The sequence below is a fragment of the Manis javanica genome, chromosome 17 (genome assembly GCF_040802235.1).
Source record: "Manis javanica isolate MJ-LG chromosome 17, MJ_LKY, whole genome shotgun sequence".
In the NCBI taxonomy this organism is placed as follows: domain Eukaryota; kingdom Metazoa; phylum Chordata; class Mammalia; order Pholidota; family Manidae; genus Manis; species Manis javanica.
The window spans coordinates 4637220-4660807 of NC_133172.1; the positions used below are offsets into that span (position 1 = coordinate 4637220).

At 44.1% G+C, this 23588-nt stretch overlaps 1 protein-coding gene across 1 annotated transcript; it reads right to left on the reverse strand.

Annotated features, from left to right (window-relative positions):
* Positions 1-14839: 14839 nt before the first annotated feature.
* LOC108405700 (vomeronasal type-1 receptor 4-like) lies at positions 14840-15843 on the reverse strand. The gene has a single exon (XM_037025677.2). The coding sequence runs from the start codon at positions 15841-15843 to the stop codon at positions 14899-14901; it is 945 nt and encodes a 314-aa protein (XP_036881572.2). The 3' UTR covers positions 14840-14898.
* Positions 15844-23588: the final 7745 nt, after the last annotated feature.

The following is a 23588-nucleotide window of genomic DNA, read 5'->3' on the forward strand; positions in this document are numbered from 1 at the left end:
TTAATCTTTAATCTACACTTACATGAAGAGTACTATGTTTACTATGCTCTCCCCTATATCAGGTCCCCCCTAACAACCACATTACGGTTACTGTCCATCAGCTTAGCAAAATGTTGTAGAATCCCTACTTGTCCTCTCTGTGTTGTGCAGCCCACCCTCCCCTTTCTCCCTCCCCCCCATGCATGCTAATCTTAATACCCCCCTTCTTCTTCCCCCACTTATCCCTCCCTGCCCACCCATCATCCCCAGTTTCTTTCCCTTTGGTACCTGTTAGTCCATTTTTGGGTTCTGTAATTCCACTGCTGTTTTGTTCCTTCAGTTTTTCCTTTGTTCCTATACTTCTCAGATGAGTGAAATCATTTGGTATTTCTCTTTCTCCGCTTGGCTTATTTCACTGAGCATAATACTCTCCAGCTCCATCCATGTTGCTGCAAATGGTTGGATTTTTCCACTTCTTATGGCTGAGTAGTATTCCATTGTGTATATGTACCACATCTTCTTTATCCATTCATCTACCGATGGACATTTAGGTTGCTTCCAATTCTTGGCTATTGTAAATAGTGCTGCAATAAACACAGGGATGCATCTGTCTTTCTCAAACTTGATTGCTGCGTTCTTAGGGTAAATTCCTAGGAGTGGAATTCCTGGGTCAAATGGTAGGTCTGTTTTGAGCATTTTGATGAACCTCCAAACTGCTTTCCACAATGGTTGAACTAATTTACATTCCCACCAGCAGTGTAGGAGGGTTCCCCTTTCTCCACAGCCTCGACAACATTTGTTGTTGTTTGTCTTTTGGATGGCAGCTATCCTTATTGGTGTGAGGTGATACCTCATTGTAGTTTTAATTTGCATTTCTCTGATAATTAGCGATGTGGAGCATCTTTTCATATGTCTCTTGGCCATCTGTATTTCTTTTTTAGAGAACAGTCTGTTCAGTTCCTCTGCCCATTTTTTAATTGGGTTATTTGTTTTTTGTTTGTTGAGGCGTGTGAGCTCTTTATATATTCTGGACGTCAAGCCTTTATCGGATCTGTCATTTTCAAATATATTCTCCCATACTGTAGGGTTCCTTTTTGTTCTATTGATGGTGTCTTTCGCTGTACAGAAGCTTTTCAGCTTAATGTAGTCCCACTTGCTCATTTTTGCTGTTGTTTTCCTTGCCGAGGGAGATATGTTCAAGAAGAGGTCACTCATGTTTATGTCTAAGAGGTTTTTGCCTATGTTTTTCTCCAAGAGTTTAATGGTTTCATGACTTACATTCAGGTCTTTGATCCATTTTGAGTTTACCTTTGTATATGGGGTTAGACAATGGTCCAGTTTCATTCTCCTACATGTAGCTGTCCAGTTTTGCCAACACCATCTGTTGAAGAGACTGTCATTTTGCCATTGTATGTCCTTGGCTCCTTTATCAAATATTAATTGACCATATTTGTTTGGGTTAATGTCTGGAGTCTCTAATCTGTTCCACTGGTCTGTGGCTCTGTTCTTGTGCCAGTACCAAATTGTCTTGATTACTATGGCTTTGTAGGAGAGCTTGAAGTTGGGGAGTGAGATCCCCCCTACTTTATTCTTCTTTTTCAGGATTGCTTTGGCTCTTCGGGGTCTTTGGTGTTTCCATATGAATTTTTGAATTATTTGTTCCAATTCATTGAAGAATGTTGCTGGTAATTTGAGAGGGATTGCATCAAATCTGTATATTGCTTTGGGCAGGATGGCCATTTTGACGATATTAATTCTTCCTAGCCATGAGCATGGGATGAGTTTCCATTTATTAGTGTCCCCTTTAATTTCTCTTAAGAGTGACTTGTAGTTTTCAGAGTATAAGTCTTTCACTTCTTTGGTTAGGTTTATTCCTAGGTACTTTATTCTTTTTGATGCAATGGTGAATGGAATTGTTTTCCTGATTTCTCTTTCTATTGATTCATTGTTAGTGTATAGGAAAGCTACAGATTTCTGTGTGTTAATTTTGTATCCTGCAACTTTGCTGTATTCCGATATCAGTTCTAGTAGTTTTGGAGTGGAGTCTTTAGGGTTTTTTATGTACAGTATCATATCATCTGCAAATAGTGACAGTTTAACTTCTTCTTTACCAATCTGGATTCCTTGTATTTCTTTGTTTTGTCTGATTGCCGTGGCAAGGACCTCCAGTACTATGTTAAATAACAGTGGGGAGAGTGGGCATCCCTGTCTGGTTCCCGATCTCAGAGGAAATGCTTTCAGCTTCTTGCTGTTCAGTATAATGCTGGCTGTGGGTTTATCATATATGGCCTTTATTATGTTGAGGTACTTGCCCTCTATTCACATTTTGCTGAGAGTTTTTATCATGAATGGATGTTGAATTTTGTCAAATGCTTTTTCAGCATCTATGGAGATGATCATGTGGTTTTTGTCTTTCTTTTTGTTGATGTGGTGGATGATGTTGATGGATTTTCGAATGTTGTACCATCCTTGCATCCCTGGGATGAACCCCACTTGGTCATGGTGTATGATCCTTTTGATACACTGTTGAATTCTGTTTGCTAATATTTTATTGAATATTTTTCATCTACATTCATCAGGGATATTGGTCTGTAATTTTCTTTTTTGGTGGGGTCTTTGCCTGGTTTTGGTATTAGGGTGATGTTGGCTTCATAGAATGAGTTTGGGAGTGTTCCCTCTTCTTCTATTTTGTGGAACACTTTAAGGAGAATGGGTATTATGTCTTCTCTGTGTGTCTGATAAAATTCCGAGGTAAATCCGTCCAGCCCCGGGGTTTTGTTCTTGGGTAGTTTTTTGATTACCGTTTCAATTTCTTTGTTCGTAATTGGTTTGTTTAACTTTTGTGTTTCTTCCTTGGTCAGTCTTGGGAGGTTGTATTTTTCTAGGAAGTTGTCCATTTCTTCTAGGTTTTCCAGCTTGTTGGCATATAGGTTTTCATAGTAGTCTTTAATAATTCTTTGTATTTCTGTGGAGTCTGTCATGATTTTTCCATTCTCATTTCTGATTATGTTGATTTGTGTTGATTCTCTTTTTCTCTTAATAAGTTGCGCTAGAGGCTTATCTATTTTGTTTATTCTCTCAAAGAACCAGCTCTTGGTTTCGTTGATTTTTGCTATTGTTTTATTCTTCTCAATTTTGTTTATTTCTTCTCTGATCTTTATTATGTCCCTTCTTCTGCTGACTTTAGGCCTCATTTGTTCTTCTTTTTCCAGTTTCGATAATTGTGATGTTAGACTATTCATTTGCGATTGTTCTTCCTTCTTCAAGTGTGCCTGGATTACTATATACTTTCCTCTTAAGACTGCTTTCGCTGCGTCCCACAGAAGTTGGGGCTTAGTGTTGTTGTTGTCATTTGTTTCTATATATTCCTTGATCTCTATTTTGATTTGTTCATTGATCCATTGATTATTTAGTAGCATGTTGTTAAGCCTCCATGTGTTTGTGAGCCTTTTTGTTTTCTTTGTAGAATTTATTTCTACTTTTATACCTTTGTGGTCTGAAAAATTGGTTGGTAGAATTTCAATATTTTGGAGTTTACTGAGGCTCTTTTTGTGAGCTAGTATGTGGTCTATTCTGGAGAATGTTCCATGTGCACTTGAGAAGAATGTATATCTTGTTGCTTTTGGATGTAGAGTTCTATAGATGTCTATTAGGTCCATCTGTTCTAGTGTGTTGTTCAGTGCCTGTGTGTCCTTACTTATTTTCTGCCCGGTGGATCTATCCTTTGGGGTGAGTGGTGTGTTGAAGTCTTCTAGAATGAATGCATTGCAGTTTATTTCCCTCTTTAGTTCTGTTAGTATTTGCTTCACATATGCTGGTGCTCCTGTATTGGGTGCATATATATTTAGAATGGTTATATCCTCTTGTTGGACTGAGCCCTTTATCATTATGTAGTATCCTTCTTTATCTCTTATTACTTTCTTTGTTTTGAAGTCTATTTTGTCTGATATTAGTACTGCAACCACTGCTTTCTTCTCACTGTTGTTTGCCTGAAATATGTTTTTCCATCCCTTGGCTTTTAGTCTGTGGTTGTCTTTGGGTTTAAGGTGAGTTTCTTGTAAGCAGTATATAGATGGGTCTTGCTTTTTTATCCATTCTATTACTCTGTGTCTTTTGATTGGTGCATTAAGTCCATTTAAATTTAGGGTGACTATTGAGAGATATGTACTTATTGCCATTGCAGGCTTTAGATTCGTGGTTACCAAAGGTTCAAGGTTAGCTTCTTTAGTATCTTACTGCCTAACTTAGCTCGCTTATTGAGCTGTTATATACACGTCTGGAGATTCTTTTCTTCTCTCCCTTCTTATTCCTCCTCCTCCATTCTTCATATGTTGTGTGTTTTGTTCTGTGCTCTTTTTAGGGGTGCTCCCATCTAGAGCAGTCCCTGTAGGATGCCCTGTAGAGGTGGTTTGTGGGAAGCAAAATCCCTCAGCTTTTGCTTGTCTGGGAATTGTTTAATCCCGCCTTCATATTTAAATGATAGTCGTGCTGGATACAGTATCCTTGGTTCATGGCCCTTCTGTTTCATTGCATTAAGTATATCATGCCATTCTCTTCTGGCCTGTAGGGTTTCTGTTGAGAAGTCTGATGTTAGCCTGATGGGTTTTCCTTTATAGGTGACCTTTTTCTCTCTAGCTGCCTTTAAAACTCTTTCCTTGTCCTTGATCCTTGCCATTTTAATTACTGTGTGTCTTGGTGTTGTCCTCCTTGGATCCTGTCTGTTGGGGGTTCTGTGTAATTCCATGGTCTGTTCGATTATTTCCTCCCCCAGTTTGGGGAAGTTTTCAGCAATTATTTCTTCAAAGAGACTTTCTATCCCTTTTCCTCTTTCTTCTTCTTCTGGTATCCCTATAATACAAATATTATTCCTTTTGGCTTGGTCACATAGTTCTCTTAGTGTTGTTTCATTCCTGGATATCCTTTTTTCTCTCTCTATGTCAGCCTCTATACGTTCCTGTTCTCTGGCTTCTATTCCTTCAATGTCCTCTTGCATCTTATCCATTCTGCTTATAAATCCTTCCAGGGATTGTTTCACTTCTGTGATCTCCTTCCTGACATCTGTGATCTCCCTCCGGACTTCATCCCACTGCTCTTGCATTTTTCTCTGCATCTCATCCCATTGCTCTTGCATTTTTCTCTGCATCTCTGTCAGCATGTTCATGATTTTTATTTTGAATTCTTTTTCAGGAGGACTGGTTAGGTCTGTCTCCTTCTCAGGTGTTGTCTCTGTGATCTTTGTCTGCCTGTAGTTTTGCCTTTTCATGGTGATAGAGATAGTTTGCAGACCTGGTACGAGTGACCACTGGAAGAGCTTCCCTTCTTGTTGGTTTGTGGCCTTCCTCTCCTGGGAGAATAGCAACCTCTAGTGGCTTATGCTTGTCAGCTGTGCGCAGACAGGGCTTCTGCTACCTGCCCGTTTGCTATGGAGTTTATCTCCGCTGTTACTGTGGGCGTGGCCTGGCTGGGGCTGCTCCTCCAAAGTGGTGGAGCCCCGTTCGAGGGGGAGTGGCCGGGAGGCTATTTTTCTCTGTAAGGGGCTTCTGTGCTCCCTGTTGCCCAGGGGGTTAGAGTGCCCAGAGATCCCCAGATTCCCTGCCTCTGGTCTATGTGTCCTGTCCTGCCCCTTTAAGACTTCCAAAAAGCACTCTCCAAACTAAAACAACAGCAGCAATGAGAGAGGGAACAGATAAAAAAAAAAAAAAAAAGGAAAAAACACGCAATTTTTTTTTTTTTTTCCTCAGGCGCTGGTCCCAGGCACCCGCTCACTGGTCCTGCTGCCCTGCCTCCCTAGCACCGGGGTCCCTGTCCCTTTAAGGCTTCCAAAAAGCACTCGCCAAAAAGAGAGGAAAAAAAGGGGGAAAACACACAATTTCCTCCGTCTTCAGGCACCGGTCTCAGGCACCTGCCCACCGGTCCCACAGGGAAAAACGCGTGATATTCTTTGTCCTCAGGTGCCGGTCCCAGGCACCCACTCACCGGTCCTGCTGCTCTGCCTCCCTAGCACCAGGGTCCCTGTCCCTTTAAGGCTTCTAAAAAGCACTCACCAAAAAGAGAAAAAAAAAGGGAAAAAGCGCGTGATTTCCTCCGTCCTCAGGCGCCGGTCTCAGGCACCCGCCTACCGGTCCCGTAGGGAAAGACACGCGGTAATCTTTGTCCTCAGGCGCTGGTCCCAGGCACCCCCTCACTGGTCCCGCTGCCCTGCCTCCCTAGCAATGGGGTCCCTGTCCCTTTAAGGCTTCCAAAAAGCACTTGCCAAAAAGAGAGAGAGAAAAAAGGGGGGAAAACGCGTGATTTCCTCCATCCTCAGGCGCCGGTCTCAGGCACCTGCCCACCGGTCCCGCAGGGAAAAACGCGTGATCTTTGTCCTCAGGCACCAGTCCCAGGCACCGCTCACCGGTCCCGCCACCCTGCCTCCCTAGCAACGGGGTCCCTGTCCCTTTAAGGCTTCCAAAAAGCACTCGCCAAAAAAAAAAAAATGAAATAAAATTAATTCCTCCTTCAAATTTAAATCATAATCTTGCCAGGTACAATATTCTTAGTTCAAGGCCCTTCTGTTTCATTGCATTAAAATATATCATGCCACTCTCTTCTGGCCTGTCAGGTTTCTATTGAGAAGTCTGATGATAGCCTGATGGGCTTTCCTTTATATGTGATCTGTTTCCTCTCTTAAGCTGCTTTTAAAAGTCTGTCCTTTCCCTTGATATTTGCCATTTTAATTATTATATGTCTTGTTGTTGTCTTCCTTGGGTGCCTTGTGTTGGGAGATCTGTGCACCTCCATGGCCTGAGAGACTATCTCCTTTCCCAGATTGGGGAAGTTTTCTGCAATTACCTCCTCAAAGACACTTTCTCTCCTTTTCTCTCTTCTTCTTCTGGGACCCCTATAGAAAATTGTTCCATTTGGAATGGGCACACAGTTCTCTCAATATTCTTTCATTCCAGAAGATCCTTTTTTTCTCTCTGTGCCTCAGCATCTTGGTATTCTCTTCTCTAATTTCTATTCCATTCACTGTCTCTTCTACTACATCTAATCTGCTTTTAATTCCCACCATTGCATGTTTCATTTCAGATATGGAATTTCTTAATGAATGAATCTCCATCCTAAATTTGTCCCTGAGTTCTTGAATATTTTCTGTACCTCCATGAGCATGTTTATGATTTTTATTTTGAACTCTCTTTCAGGATGATTGGTGAGTTCAGTTTCATTTGGCCCTTTTTCTGGTGTTTGTGAGATTTTGGTTTAACCAAGTTCCTTTGACATTGTGTATTCGTATGTGGCACCCTCTAGTGCCCAGAAGCTCTACTCTCATGAGCTGCTTAGCCCCTGGAGTGATATTGGGGATCACAGGTTAGAGGCGCTGGTGCCATTTTGTGAGGTCTTTGTTCTACAGGTATATGCAGTCGGCCAGCCTTCTTTCCCGTTGCCCTTTTAGGATTAGTTGTATTAACTATATTTTTGTATTTTTCGTGGTTTTAGGATGAGTTTTGTGTTGCACCTCTCACGCCGCCATCCTTGATAATACTATATTACATGGCAAAACGGACTTTGCAAGATATAACTACCATTTCTCATCTTCAGACTATACAATAGGGAGATATTCAGGCCTCGACTATTGTGTCCCACCAAAATTCAAACGCTGAAATCCTAACTCTAAATGGGATCATTTTAGAGTGGGGCCTTCAGAGGCAGTTATGTCACGTGGTGAAGCCTTCATGAATGGGAGCAGTGCTCTTAGGAGAAGCTTCCGTCCCTCTCTCTCTTTCATCTCCTTTTAGTAGCATATAACCAGCAAGCCAGAAAAGTTCCCTCACTCAACACCAAATCTGCCAGCTTGACCTTGTGCTTCCACAGCTTGTAAGACAGTGAGAAATATATTTCCTGTATCAGTCAGCCGGTGTGCAGCACTCGTGTTACAACAGCCCTATGACTAAGATAGGAGATTGTCCTGGATAACCGAGGTGGAGCCAATAACATCACATGAGCCTTAGTGATAGAAGGTGCCGATGAGATGCCTAAGGGAAAGTGGTTGAAAACAGGAAGGGATTCACTGTGCTGAGTGTGGCTTTCAAGATGGAGGGAGCCACATGGGATACATACATGGAAAGTAATTCTGCCAATAGGAATCAGCCTAGAAGAAACTCTCCTACTGGTTACAGTTAAGAGAATTGGACAGCCAACACACTGATTTCAGCTTTCTGACCTACTGATGCAAAAGAAAACAAATAAGTATTGTTTTGCAGCTGCTAAATCCTTGGGAACCTTTTACAGCAAGAGTGGAAATCTATAACACACAGAAATATGTGTAGTGAGAACTACACATGCTGTAAACTACCCCCACAATTAATACCATTCTGATCTGCAGATGTAACAATTTTTTTCAGCTTTAGTTTATTCTCCTTTTTATGGAGTTTCAGAGTATGTATGATGTTGTACTGTAACTTCATAAAAGGGAAATTAACATCTACAAAAATGCTCTATTTACATATTGTTCTCCATTTAAAAGTTTACATGAATATTATCAAATATTGTCATAGGACTTTCATTCTAATCGAACTGCTTTCCTCAACCAGACTTCTATGTAGGAGATTACTTTCTTAGAAATATCTTTGTTGCATTCATCAAAATAGCACAAACTATTCCATGGAGATCATTAATGGAACATCTTGATTGCAATGCTCCCAGTTTATGCACTCAAGAGGTGAATGCCCTCTAGCACAGACAGCATGAGACGCAGATCAGTGATTACACTGATCCGTGCATTACCGATCTGTGGGTGATCTTCATGGTTCTGAGACAGGATTGTGGCACCATCATGATCTCATGCTCACTCTGGGTGGATAACTACTGTGATATAATAAGACTGGGTATTTTCCCCCAAAATACTTATGTTGATGCTCACCCCCAATATGGTGGAACTGAATGTGGGGCCTTTGGGACTTGAGGAGTTTGGATGAGGTTATGAGAGTGGATCCTTCTTTTTGGGATTACTGTTATTAAAAGAAAGAACAAAATTTTGTCTCAGCTAGGTGAGGAATGGCTGCCTGCAACCAGGAAGAGGACCAGCAAGAGCACATTCTGCCAGCAACCTGATCTTTGATGCTCTGATGTGAAGACGGTCTTCCTCACACAATAACACTATCACACATCATGATTAACACTAGGCAGTTCATTAAGTAGACAGTCCACATAAAGATTTCCCACGGTGATTACCATGATGTCTTCATAAGTCTAGGACCCAGGCAAGGTACAGGGATTGCATTTGGTTGTCTGGACTCTTTAGTTTCTTAGTTTTTTTCTTTTTAATTAAAGTATCAGTAATATACAATCTTATGTTGGTTTCAAATGTACATCACAGTGGTCCTACAGTCCCCAAGATCAACTTACATTGTGATTTCAGATTATTGTGCCCCTTTATCTCCCTCCCCATGTCCCTCTATACCCACCCCAGTCATCCCCCTTGGGAGCCACTAGTCGCTTTTCAGTGTTTATGCACTTAATGTGTTTTGTTCCTTCTGTTTTTTTTTCCCCCCACAAATAAGTGAAATCATATTCTTATCTGTCTTTCTCCGACTGGCTTATTTCACTGAGCATAATACCCTCTAGCTCCATCCATGTTTGCAAATGGCAGGATTTCTTTTCTTTTTATGGCTGAATAACATTTCATTGTGCACATCTTCTTTATTTGCTCATCTATTGATGGAAACTTAGGTTGCTTCCATATCTTGGCTATTGCAAATAGTGTGGCCATAAGTATACGGATGCATATATCTTTTTGAAACTGGGATTAAGGTAAATTCCTATGAGTGGAATATTGGGGTCAAATTGTACTTCTATTTTTAGATTTTTAAGAACCTCCACACTGCTTTCCACAGTGGTTGCACCAATTTGCATTCTCACCAACAGTGAAGGAGGTTTCTTATTTCTAAGAATCTTCATCACCATCTGTTCCTTCTTGCGTGTTGGATAGTGGCCGAACTAACTGGTGTGAGGTGGTATCTCACTGTGGTTTTAATTTGCATTTCCCTGATGATTAACCAGGTGGAACATATTTTCATGTGCCTGTTGGCCATTTGTATTTCCTGTATGGAAAAGTGTCTGTTTGGGTCCTCCACCCATTTTTTAATAAGGTTGTTTTTTGGGTGTTCAGCTATATGAGTTCTGTATATATGTTGGATCTTATCCCTTATCACATGAGTCACTTTTGACTACATCCTCTCATACGGTAGGATGCTTTTCGTTCTGCTGATGGTGTTCTCTGCTGTACAGAAGCATTTTAGTTTGATAGAGACACTCTTGTTCATCTTTCCTTTTGTTTCCCTTGCCCAAGGTGATTGTCCAGGAAAAAATTGTTCATGCTTATATTCAAGAGATTTTTGGCTTGTTTTCTTCTAAGAGTTTTGTGGTTTCGTGACTTACATTCAGGCCTTTGATCTATTTGAAGTTTACCTTTGTGTACGGAATTAGACAGTAATACAGTTTCATTCTCTTACATGTAGCTGTCTAGTTTTACCAACACAGTTGTTGAAGAAACTGCCTTTCCTCCATTATATGTTCATGACTCCTTTATCATACATTAATTGACCATATATGGATGAATTTATGTCTGAGCTCTCTATTCTGTTCCATTGATCTATGGGTCTGTTCTTGTCCCAGTACCAAAATTGTTTTCATTACTGTGCTCTGTCATATAGGTTGAAGTCAGGGAGCATAATCCCCCTAGCTTTGTTCTTTCTCAGGATTGTTTTGGCTATTTAGGGTCTATTGTCCCATATAAATTTTAGAACTACTTATTCTACTTCATCATAGAATGCTTTCGGTGTTTTGATAGGGGTTGAATTGAATCTGAATTGCTTCGGGACGGAGTTCATTTTGACAAAATTAAATCTTCCAACCATGAGATGGGATAGATTTCCATTTATTGCTGTCTTAGTCAATTTCTGTCATCAGTATCTTACAATTTTCAGCATATACGTATTTCACTTCCTTGGTTAAGTCTACTCCTAGGTATGTTATTCTTTTTGATGCAGTTGTAAATGGAGTTTTTTCTCTGATTTCTGTTGCCTACTTCATTGTTAGTAAATAGGAATATAGCAGATTTCTCTGTATTACTTTTGTATCCTGCAACTTTGCTGAATTCAGTTATTCTAGTAGTTTTTTGGTAGATTCTTTAGGGATGTCTATGTATAATATCATGTCATCTGCAAATAGTGACAGTTGGATGCTTTAGTTTCTTTAACCTAGGTCAGCTATCACTCTTTTGTGTTTACTGATAATGACAATGCTGAAGGATGCACACCCATTGTTTGCAGAATGTCTATCAGTGTGCATTTTGGATTGTGTCCCTCATCTTGGACTCTGGTACAACATTTGAGTCATAGTTCTACACACAGATGATGGAGGGACCATCTCTGTAAATGACATCAGAGTCAAAGGTTATGAGTATTTTCTATTATTGGTGGAGGCTAACCCATGCACCAGGCCATGATGGCCAGAGGCAATGAATACACCATTTAGTATTTGCACAATGACATATCTCTTCCAATCAGTGGATGGACCTAAGGTTTCGGAGTTTCTATGTCTAAGTTGATTCCTCAGTGGCACATGGTTATGCACCTGGGCACATGCCTGCCTCAGACAAAACTGGTGGATGTGCCCTGACTCTGGCCCAGCTACACCACTGGAACCAAACTATGCAACACAGAATACCCCTAACAGTACTTTTACTATTAGAGGAGCCCTCTGTCCAAACCTAAACAAGTGTCAAACATGTGGAAAATATCACACCCTTCCACTCAGAATCGACACATACAACCTGGTCCCTGGTATCTGGGTGCAAAAAAACAGCCACCAAGAATCCTGCATCTACACAACCCTAATTTCTGCTCCTCACAAAACAGAATCAACTGCACAAATCCCATGGGGGACAGTGATGAAAGAGGTGTTTAAATAAAAATGAGGCCAAAACTTTGAGCCTGAATCCAGTACTTCTGGTCTCCCTATAACAAGATCACTTCTGGACACCAAGAAAAACACCAGACCTGTGTGAACACAGAGGAAAAGACAGTAAGAACACAGTGGGAAGACAGCATCTGTAAGCCAAAGAGACACCTTAGAGGAAACCAGACATGTCCTTACCTAATCTTGGACCTGTAGCCACCAGAAGTACGAGAGGATTTATTTCTGTTGTTTAAGCCATGCAGACTATGGGATGCTGTTCGGGGAGCCCTCAAGACCTAATGCAAAGGGAAGGATCTGCCTTTTCCACCACAGAACCCCTAAGGGTTACTTCTAATCTCTCAACATGGGATCCCAGGTCCCCAGTCTCTGACGATGTCACTGCTGGAGCCTGACACTCATGGACAGCAGAGCCCTCAGAGGGCGGGCCCAGGAGGGAACCAGCCCTGGGTGCCCACCCAGGCCCAGGCAGGCCCATCTGTGGGAATCAGAGGGGAGAGGGCCAACACAGGGGCTCCTCCACTAGTGGTGGTGGGCTGAACTGGCAGGACTAGAGGCTGCTTTGGGAGAACTTCCGGTCCAGACGTTGGGCAAATGGCACCACCCAATTCTCTGGGTCCTCCTGGGATGTCCCACGGCCTGCATTCCTCACGGCGTCTCGGGAGGCCCAGCGATGCTGCCTCAGAACACTGGCCCTGCACCCCAACTCCTCATGCTCTCTGAATCCAAAAGTACCAGACTCTACCCCGAAGGGCATTTGACTCACCCTCCCTGAAAACCCCTTGGCTTCTACTTTACCACATCTAAACCAGGCTCCTATTTCCTCTCCCAGAAAGTCTTGCGTAGCTGTGTCTCACTGTATGCAGGTGAGGGATGAGGATGGCACAGTGAAGATAACGCCCTGAAAGATTTTATCACAAACATTTCTTGTGGGGGTGGTCACAGCACACCAGGCAGGGACTCAGCCAGAGCATCACTTCCTTCTCGGGAGGCAGAAGCATGAGGGGCGGAGAGTCCGGCCTGAGCCCTTCCTGGGAATTCCTGGGGACCGTTCGGCAGGACGCGATAAACAGGACTGACTACTTGGAACGGTTCTGGTGGGCTGGAGGCCTAGGTGCTGTCCCTCAGTTCATTATACCCGGTCCTGGGTCGGGTTACAGCAGCAAAATACTGGCTTAGAATGTTGGAGAGGGTTGGGGCTGAAGACGCCTGGGGCTCTGGGTCTGCAAGGGCTAGGCTGCATCTCAAAGGGTACCCTTGTCAAGTCTCTTTCCATTACTAAGAACTGCCCTGTAATGGGGAGGCTGTCTCTCAGCAACTCACTCATGGCAGGGCAGCAAAAACAGAGAAAATAAGAAACTTGGTAAATATCACTGTCCCAGTGATGAATGGTTACCAATAGGGAAACAGAGTCTAATGAAACACAATTAGAATGGAGACCTTGGGAGAAAGAAGCCTGAGGTGCTCCAGGACCTTCTTTCTCTTTTTCAGAATGTCACCTCTTCCCTCCTCATTCCTACGGCTCTTCTCCCGGCCTGGCCAATGTCATTCCAGGTCCGGGTGGACCCTCGGGTCATATGAGAGGCACACGGAAAACCTTTTGGGAAGGGCAATCTCTCGGTCTCAGAAGTGGCTTTATGGATGTTGGATGAGACACTCACCACTGCCCTTTGCTCACGGTCAGTGGGAGTCTTCTAGGCACTGGCATGCCCACCCACGGTGTCTCCATGGGCCTGGAGCCACAGCCTGGGCAGACCTTCCTGTGACATGTGCACCTCACACGTGAACTCCACTCTTGCCACAGACTGGGCCCACAAACAGCGTACACTCCTCAGGGTCGGTCTCTACTGTTTCTGAAGCGAGCTCCCGTTGAAGCGGATTTGGACTGTGTCAGAGGCGACCGTCACATGCCTTTTGGCAAGGAATTGCCAGTGCTTTTTCCTGGGGTGAAGTCACTGATACATACATATGCCCGGTTCTTTCTCGGAGCTGGATTTTTGGAAGAGCTTACATGCAGCAGGAATGGACTGTCCCGACTCCACGTTTTCTATGCATATTTGAACAAGGCAGACGATTATTCCCTTGCAATGGGAGACCCTAGTTATGCCTTCTGTCGTTAATATGATCCTGATTTCAATCTTCTGTGACCATCTCTCCTTTCAACTAGGGACAAACTATCATCCTGGATCTTTGGAGCCTGCAGCTTAGTGGTACAGGGATCCCAGCACATCTGGCCGTGTCCTCTGCCGTCCCTTTGGGCATAGCTGCACCAGGCAATCTACTGGGTCTGCCAAGCACAGTGTGCGGACAGGGCAGTGCAACTTCAGCAGCCAGCTTTCTGGGGTAGGGCAGATTCAAAGGAATGCCTTCTCCGCACATGGGGAACCAGCACCCATGGAGCACAGGGGCATGGGGTGGTGCCTGGGGCCCTTAGTGGACCCTGGTCCGATTTCACTCTTGAAGGTTTCCTCTGTCTTAGGACTTGTCTAAAGGGGGGTGAAACCAGAGGACATCCCAGGCTTCTTTCCTAAATCTCCAAACATCTAGCAACTATCGTCCAGAATAAATGCTGGCCTGCCACAGCCTGTAAGGTATGCTTGTACCTAGGAAACTCATGAATTGTCTGCCAGCACCATCCACCACTCACTACCTGACTATTCCCTTCTACCTAGTATTCCCGTAAGCACAACAGAGGGTCAAACCAACTATTTCATCTGACAGAAGCTACGACCATATCCAGTCCCTCTGTCTCAAGCACCACTTTATTAAGACCCTGTCACCAACTTAGTAGGCATAACAATCAGGCCGGGCTGTCTCCCTCCCCCACTGTGCCCATGCATGTTCCATATTGACCCAGCTATCAGGTCTACCTCACAAAGACATGTGGCTTCTCCTAAGGGATTTTGTATTGACTTTTCAAGTGTGATGAGTGAATAAAATGAACACTGTGCAAAAACATACAATTTACTTCCTTCTGGAAAGAGGAGGGGATTTCATGTTCCTTACCCACACAAAGCAGAGCCTGGGTACAGTGGAGCCCCAGCTCATGAGCAGATAGGGGCTGACAGTCGGAAAACACACAGAAATTAGGCTGCAGGTGTTCACCAGCCACCAAGTAGGATTATAAATGAGATAAGCATGAAATACGGATGAGAGGAAGTAAAAACACACGAAGGTGCTCCCCAGGACAAGGACCCTCTGGGTGGCTCTGGACTCGGCAGAGGACCTGGGGGAGACATTAGTGCTGTGAATGTGCCGGACCCGCCGCTTGTGCCTGTGCAGGATGAGCACCATGGAGCCGCTGGCCCAGAGCATGAGCCCAGACAGGGAGACTTCAGGGAAGGCTATCAAGGCTGCGTATACTGAGCCACTGATTTGCTCATCATCTACGTAGGAACAGTACCCCAAATCTCTTTTCCGTGTCATGTTCTTGCTGCTCCATTGACCAGAAACACAGAACACATATGCAGGAAAAATTAAATTTACAAATGTGTACAAGATCCAGCAGATGGAAACAGAGCTGCCAATATACTTTGGGAATTTGACCTTCCAGCAAGAGTTCACGGGGCTGATCCTGACGGCCTGGAACACACTCAAGAGGCAGGTGGTGCCAATGGACACGCCCCTGCCCACTCGCTGAGCATATAGAAGAAGTCTGCATGCTAAATCACCGAGGAAATGTTTTAAACCCAAAGCCGCCATGGTCTGGGGCACTCCTTTAGAGAGAACGACCAAGGAGTTGGATATTGTCAGATGCTTCAAAATCAAATCCGTGGCCCTCACCCTGCACTCTCTGTAGTACAGGAACTGACAAAGAAGAGAGAAATTGCCCAGAATTGCAATTATAGTCTGCGACAGGAAGATTATTCCTACTGTCAACTCGCTGGATGCTATTCTGCCCATCAACATGTTGTCCATTAAATTACAGCAACGCATTCATCACATGGCAAGACTCATTGAAGTTTTAAACATAAACAGTAACTTTCATGTGTGCTCCTGTTTGACTTCCAGGACTCCATAACATGGGAAAACATGGAGAGATACCAGTATTTTTAATGGAAAAGTCAGCAATAGGATAAGTAGTTTTAACCTGGAGGAGACAATGACAAGTGAGGGCAAATGGAAAGAAAGCATTAACATTTTCAAAATAAGCTGAAATTTCTTAGCCATATTGAATTAAACAAAATCCTCAGTCTTTTACCACCTCATAAAACAACAAATCTCACAATGGATTGGTGTCTTAAATTTAAAGAAAGTAATGTCCATTTCAGAACAACAAAAACAAATTTATGTGGCTTTTGAAAAAGAAAATATTTCCTAAACAGCACAGAATATACTAACAACACAGTTGAAACGATTTAAGGCCATATTAAAATTAAGACATAGTTTTCATCTAAACATGCATGTGAGCACGCATGCACACACACACAGCCAAAGAGGTACAACTTGTAGCCAGCACAAAGAACCATGAGAGGCTACACAACAAAACAAAACATTGGACAACTTGTTCCGACAGAAACTTCACAAAGAGGTTATCGAGTGGATAAAGCATGTGTAAAAATATTTAGTGACCTCAAATATCGGAAAAATTAACATGTAACTACTGCCTATACATCACCAACCACCACCAAGAAGTATGACAGAAATACCAACTTTTGGCAAAGATGCGGGTCAGCCAGGAATCTCAAACACTGCTGGTGTGTTAAACTTGGTACAAACATTTTGGAAAACTGTGGTATATACTTTACCACATGCAATCCTACGTCCCATCCATTCCGATTCTATGCACACACTCACCAGAAATGCTGACATTTCACGCCGGAAGTATTCATTACCCATACAAGCCCCAAACTGAAAAGTACTCTCTTGCCCATGAACAAATCAATCAATTAAGCAGTATTTTTACAGCGGCAGGCTGTTCAGCGGTGCTGAGGAATGCCAGCATTCATCATCACAAACCCACACCTTCACAGACAAGTTCACTACATCACAGGGATGGGAAAGGCGGCCTCTGGGAGGGAGGTCAAGCTCGAAGATTCCATTCATGCAAAGCAGACACCAGGAAGAGATAATCTCTTAAATGTTGGAGCAGATAAAAACCTATGTATGTCCCAATAGTTCCTCTCCTACAAAACATGCAACAGACTGATGCTCTTGGAGGCAGTGACTTCGGGAGCACTACAGGGTTTTGGGACAGCAGACACCACGCTGTCTCTCCATGGAAGTGTCAGACATGTGGTCATTCATCAGTGCCACAAGGCTGCGTCTTTACATTTCAGAAAGTACCTGTCAACAGAACAAACCTTTCAGTAGCTGGAGAAAGGGCCCTGTGAGTGTGGGTGACCTGCTGATTGGGTCTAAATGGAAAGAAACTTATGCACCGACAGGCCCAGATCGGGAGCCCAATAATGAAACGTGAGGGAATGCGAACAGAGCTGCCCACTGTGCATCTGTGATTTTGTCACAACACTGAGCAGAGGAGCGTCCTACGCCTTTGTTCTTTCTGATGTTTTGATCACTGCCCTTGGCAATCGTATACATAAGAAACATTATATTTACCAGCATACACATGGTCCACCAAAGTGGAAAACACAATATTCTCGGGAGCTTTTACCTGAATTTCCACCCACCCGGAGTTGCAGGGGCTGGTGTGATGGTGGAGACTTGTAAGGGGACACAGCCTGCCAGCTCTGTGAGGACAGAGAGCATCTGCGTTCAGAACTCACTGAAGAAACGCTTTCACGAAAAGCTTCCATTGTCTAAACAACCCCTTAATGGGAATGACCAAGGAGCAGCTGTAACCAGGTGCTGGAGGATCAAATCTGTGGACCTTACCCTGTATCACTGCAGAAAAGAAGGCGATAATGGTAAAGAAAAGAGAAAATGCCCAGGATCCAAGTGTAGTCTGAGAAAGGCAGACCATCCTTATTGTCAGCCATCTGGAGGCCATTCTGCCAGGTCCTCATGACTGACACTTCTCTTCAGGGCAGAGGATCCTGCACGGGGACATGTGTTGTGGGCTGTATTTCTCCTGTCAACTCAAATCTAATGCACTCTCTGAGAAATACTCACTTCACGTTTGGTGAAGAGGCTTCCCACAGTGGGATGCACAGTCTTCACATGGCACTTACAACGGATGAATCACTGCCACACCACCACACACACACTTTCTTTGATTTTCCCACTGCATGATTTACGACTGGCAGTGTTTCTATTGCAAATTACGGGACCTTAGGTACAGGGAGGTGAAGCGATCTGTTCATATCCACATGCCTGTGAGAGGCCAAGTGGGCACTTCAACCTGATCTGGATGGTCGCCAAGACAGTGTCCTACCCGCTGAGCAGTTCTAACACAACATGCCAGTGGTTTCCAAATGACCCACCTGTTATCAGTTTTGTTTTTATGCCTTTCCATTTTAATTCATGTCATTTTATTTTATACTTTCGATTATACAAAGTTTCAACTCTTCTTAAGGCTTTACATATTCCCTTGAATAATAGCAAATATAAATGAAGTTGTAGCGCTCATAATGACGTGTAGATGCCATAACCATCTGGAAACATTCCTGTGGCTAAACGGACTCAATGAATGCAAGATTTGTTCCCTATTAGTCTGGGAGCAGAAAGACTTACCTGCTCTTGTCCCAGGAAAAGCACAATGGCATCTATCAAGCAAAGTATTACACAGTGTGACCTTGCTCTCTAACCTGTGCTGCAAGAAATACTATTATGGGATGAAAGCGTATAGGACAAGCACAAAGTTAATACTTTTGCTTCAAATGCTTAAGAATTTACTAATTATGACATTAAATAAAACTGTTAGTAAGAAGGAAAGATTGTAAAAGATACTAAAATACAAGAGGCATGCAAAATGGATTATGGAGAATATGCACTGTTGTACATCATGTTAAGTTGAAATTACAAGGAAATTAGTTGTGAGATTCATGTTGATGCTAGATTATTAAACCAAGGAAAATAACAAGATATAACTGGTTTTGACACCGATAATTAAAAGGTCATGTTTCCCTCTATGAGCTTTCTGTCTGCAATCTCCTTCCCCATAGTCACAACTCTGATTTTTCCACTAGAGTCACAGTTACTGGCTCCAGGAAGGGCATATATCCCAAGTTAAATATTTTTAAAAATTTTCTGTTTCAGAAAGAAATTCATATACATGGTTTCTGTGGGATTAGAAAAGTCTTACAATTTGCTTCTGTATTACAAGCATTAAGGGAGTATAAGCTCCCCTCTAATAATACTAAACATTTAGTCCATGATTCCTGTAAATAATGTGAACAGCACAAGATTTCAGGACTAAACCCCTTAATCACCTTACAAATGATCCTTCATTATTCCTGGGATTATTCATCCTTAATTGTCTGTCCACAGTGAGGGTTTCATTAGATCACACAGGGAGCCATCAGGTGTTGGTGCAGGGGCTGGGCTCCTCGTCTCTCCTTACAAGCTCAGCCCTTTACCTAAGAGACACCCCGCTCCCTGTCCAGCAGTCCACCGGGTCTGCTTCTCCTTCGAATCCCTTTTCCACACATGAACACTTACTAAGACTTCCTTACCTACTCCACCTGTCAGAACGAAAGACAAAATACTCACTGCAGTCCTTCCTTTTGCCAGGACGATGGGCTCAGTGTGAAGGTCATGATACCAAGCGTACGCGTGGGAGGGAAGAAGCCAGAGCCTCCTATATGGGTCTCTGATCTGTAAACTCTCCTCCCCGGAGAACTGCGATTTTCATTGCACCGTCATGGCAGTGACAGCACAGGCTTGGGGAGCTGATTACATTTCAGAGAAACGTTTTCCCACTTGCTCAATACCATCACCAATTACAAGTTTTGTGAGTAACTTCGGAGACTGGTGACATACTTGAGAGAGGGTCTTACTGTTCATGATCCCTGAAGGCAGACAGTCTCACAGGAAAGGAGCAATAAATACTGATACTGGACACAAGAGGAATTGGCAGAAAGCTGTGTGTGGCCCTCAGGAGACCCTGATCCCCTCAGGGACTTTCCCAATGAAAATCTTCAAGCTCCTAAGCTACATCATCATTCAAGTATTCATCAGATAAATGGAATAAGGCAGAAGAATTTCTAAAAGATATAAGTGAGGGGAATTGTTGGGTATCATGATTGGTGCACATCGTGTGGGGGTCATGGGGAAGACAGTGTAGCTCAGAGAAGACAAATAGGAACTCTGTGGCATCTTACTACACTGACGGACAGTGACTGCCGTGGGGTATGGGGGGGACTCGATAATATCAATGCCTTAATAATAAATAAATAAACAAATAAATATTAAAAAGATGCGAGAGAAGAACAAGATATTAATAATTTTCATAATAAATCAATGACCTAAGGGGTATAAATATGAACTGATGTGGAAATTTTCTAGGAAAACAGTTTACCAATACTGACTCTACCAATGATAGGTGTTCCAACAACTATCCCTACATGAAGCCAATTTTCTAAGCGCCCCCTCGGATTACTGGAGCTCAATCACATACCATCTGCCTGGATGACGTTTATTCCCCAGGCCTGAAAGTCTATCTTTTGTGTCCAGCTCCTCCCTAGGCTGACCAGATACCACAGGACCCAAAGTCCAATCGTGAATCCACTTGAGACTGGCTGGTGGCCACACCCCAAGCAACCAAGACACTCCTATCAGTCTTCATTACAGGGACAGGTGATCACATCCTAGGAGTGCCTAAGGGCAAAGGGCAGACCTCACTCCATGTAAGGTTAAGTCTTTACTATCTCCACTTCCTCCCAAGGTGCCCAGAGTTACAGCCATACCACTGACAATCCATTCTCCAAGCACACAGGCATACACATATATACAAACACACTAAGGCACATACACAAACACAGAGTACACCACTCACATGCTCTAACAAACTAAAACATGTTTACACAGTCTTTCCCATACTGGCACACTCAGTCACATACTCACCACGTACAGACTCACACTTTCATTCAGACAGTCACAACGTGCACCCCTACACAAATGACACACTCCCACTCACTTCCACACAATCACTCAACGGTCAACAGGTGCGTACATCTCAAAAACACGTTCCTATAGGGAAGAGTTGTGTGTTATGTCCCTGCCCATCTAGGCGGGCCATTTTCCTTCCAACTCCACCTCAACCCATGACATTTTAAATGTGCAGCATCTCCAAAGTTCTGTGACCTCTGCCACAGGACGTGAGAACTGTGCTAAAAAATCTGGTGTGGGGGGACAATGCATGGGTGCGTAACACAGATGGGTAGGGAGGTCAGATAGAAAGAGGGTAAACCCATGAAATAGGGGTGGTGCAGACAACATGGGGACCTGTGGGCTGTATTTGTTCGTTGGGGCTGTTCTAACAAAACATCAAACCTGAGGGGCTCAAACAGCAAAATATTTTCTCACACTTCCCAAGGCTCCAAGTCCCAGATCAGGCTGCTGGTACGGCTGGTTTCCCCCGAGGCCCCTGCATGGCCTGTGGACGGCCGCCTTCTCCGTGCTCATGTGGTCTCTTCGCTGCTCTTGAACATCTGCATCCCTGTGTGTCTCTGGTGTCCTCATGTCCTCTTCTGGCAAGGACGCCAGTCAGAGTGCATTCACTCAAACAGCCTTTTTAAGCCTCATTCTCTCTCTAAGGCACTATCTCCAAATACAGTTACATTTTGAGGCCTGGGGTTTAGGCAATCAACATATGAACTGTTCCACTGTTCCTAACAAGGGGAGAGAGTACAGTGGGTGAAAATGCACAAGGGGGTTAAAGGTTGCAGTGTGTTTAATGAACACTGAAGGACTTATGGGAACAGGACAGGGTGTGCAAGGATGTTAAGGGTGCAGCATATATTAGCTTGGGGTGGGTAAGGGGTATAGCAGTCATGGGAACAAAGGGGAAAAAGGGGAGGAGGGTATTTTGATAATGTGATAAAAGGCAGGGGTGGGTACAAGGCACAGGAGAGATCATCTCCATAAGGAGTTAAGGACACAAGAGAGGACGGTGTATGTTTTGAAGATTTTGGCTCTTTGAAGTTAGGACACAACACAATACTACTCAGAAATGAAAGGCAGAACTCTTTACTACTTCCCGCTCCAGAGGACAGAAGGACATGCAGGGGCACACAGGGGGTGGCCCAGCCACAGGGGACAGCAAGCTGCTGCTGCACGAGCAGTGGGTGGAACTGGAGTGGGGTTGGGATTCGGAGGTTCCCAGTTCACTGGCTGATTTGGAAGTTCTGGAGCACACAGACTGTCCCTAGTTGGCTGGCACCGGACCCTAGACCATCAGAGCTGCTGCAAAGGGGCCCAGAGTATGAAAGCCCCACTCAGGAAATGGCTGAGGTGGGACCTGATCAGCTGCTCAAAGAGGGAAAGTGACTACCCGAGTGACCAGGACCTCAAAACTGAGTCAAGACACCGGTAACAACACCATATGACACTGTATCATTGGAGTGTGGACGTCCTGGACGTAGTGGTCCAAGACACAGATAGAGGTTGCAATGGGTGCAGGGTATGGGTAGGGGGTTGATGGGCTCAGGGAGATGAAAGGGGTGTGGGTGATTGAGGGAGCTCAGACAGTGGACTTGGGGAGATTAAAGGACCCAGTGGAACATGGGAGATGTATGGTGTGGATCACGGACACCAGGACCTGAGAGTGTTCAATGTTTGTCAGTTGGGGAGTGGCCGTGGAAGACAGGGAATGGAGCTGCAGTTGCTGAGATGGGGGCACATACAGGTCCAGGGCGGAGGCGGACGTGAAGATGATGGAAGGAGAGGCCTTTTGGGGTGAGGTCCCTGGAGTACAGGGGACAGATTTGACATGGAAATGGAACTCAAAATGAGTCCACGATATGAGGTGAGCAAGTGTGTAAGCATCAGGTGGAGCTCGGAGGGGGCAGCTACAGGTTCAGGAGATGGAGGTCATTTGGAAGGTTACAGGGATAGACAGGGAGACCTATGAGGGGTGGGATGGAGGTCAAGGGGGCTAGAGAGGTGGAGAGATAGGCAGTATGAAGCTTAAGGGCTTGGAGGTCATAGGATGTAGACGGGAGGTCACTGATTCATTCCTGCATTCATTCATTCTCTCATTTACAAGAGTCGTAAAATACAGTCACAGAAGATTCTATAGTTAGCCTACGATAAAAAAACAAAACTCATACTTGCACAAAATAGCCCTGTAAAACTTTACTTCCTTGCGGTTTTGTAAGTATATTTGACAGTCGGCAGCTAGTGCACATCCATGCTAAGTGCGCGGAATCTGAGAGGACAGGTGCCGTCAGCAGTGCTGCGGGCCCCACTGCGGCTCTTCACCCTCACCACCTGTTCCGCAGAACATGCCACAGCTTTGCTGGGACACATCTCACTCCTCTACCCAGACAGCTCTGCTGAGCCTGGTGTCCATGTGCACGCCTGGAGTTCCCATCTCCCCACAGCCAGTCTCCAGGCCCTTCCTGAAGCCCACTCCATCCATGTGCTTGTGGATGCTGACAGTGTGCTCTCTGGGCACTACCTCGCTGATGTCAGAATGGCCCTTCTTCTTGCCACCCCTCCGCTCCCAAGGCATCGTGCCAGGCCCAGGTTGGAAAAGCCCTTTCCAACTTTAGAGCTAGAGGGTAGCAGGACTACAGGCAAAACATCCCATG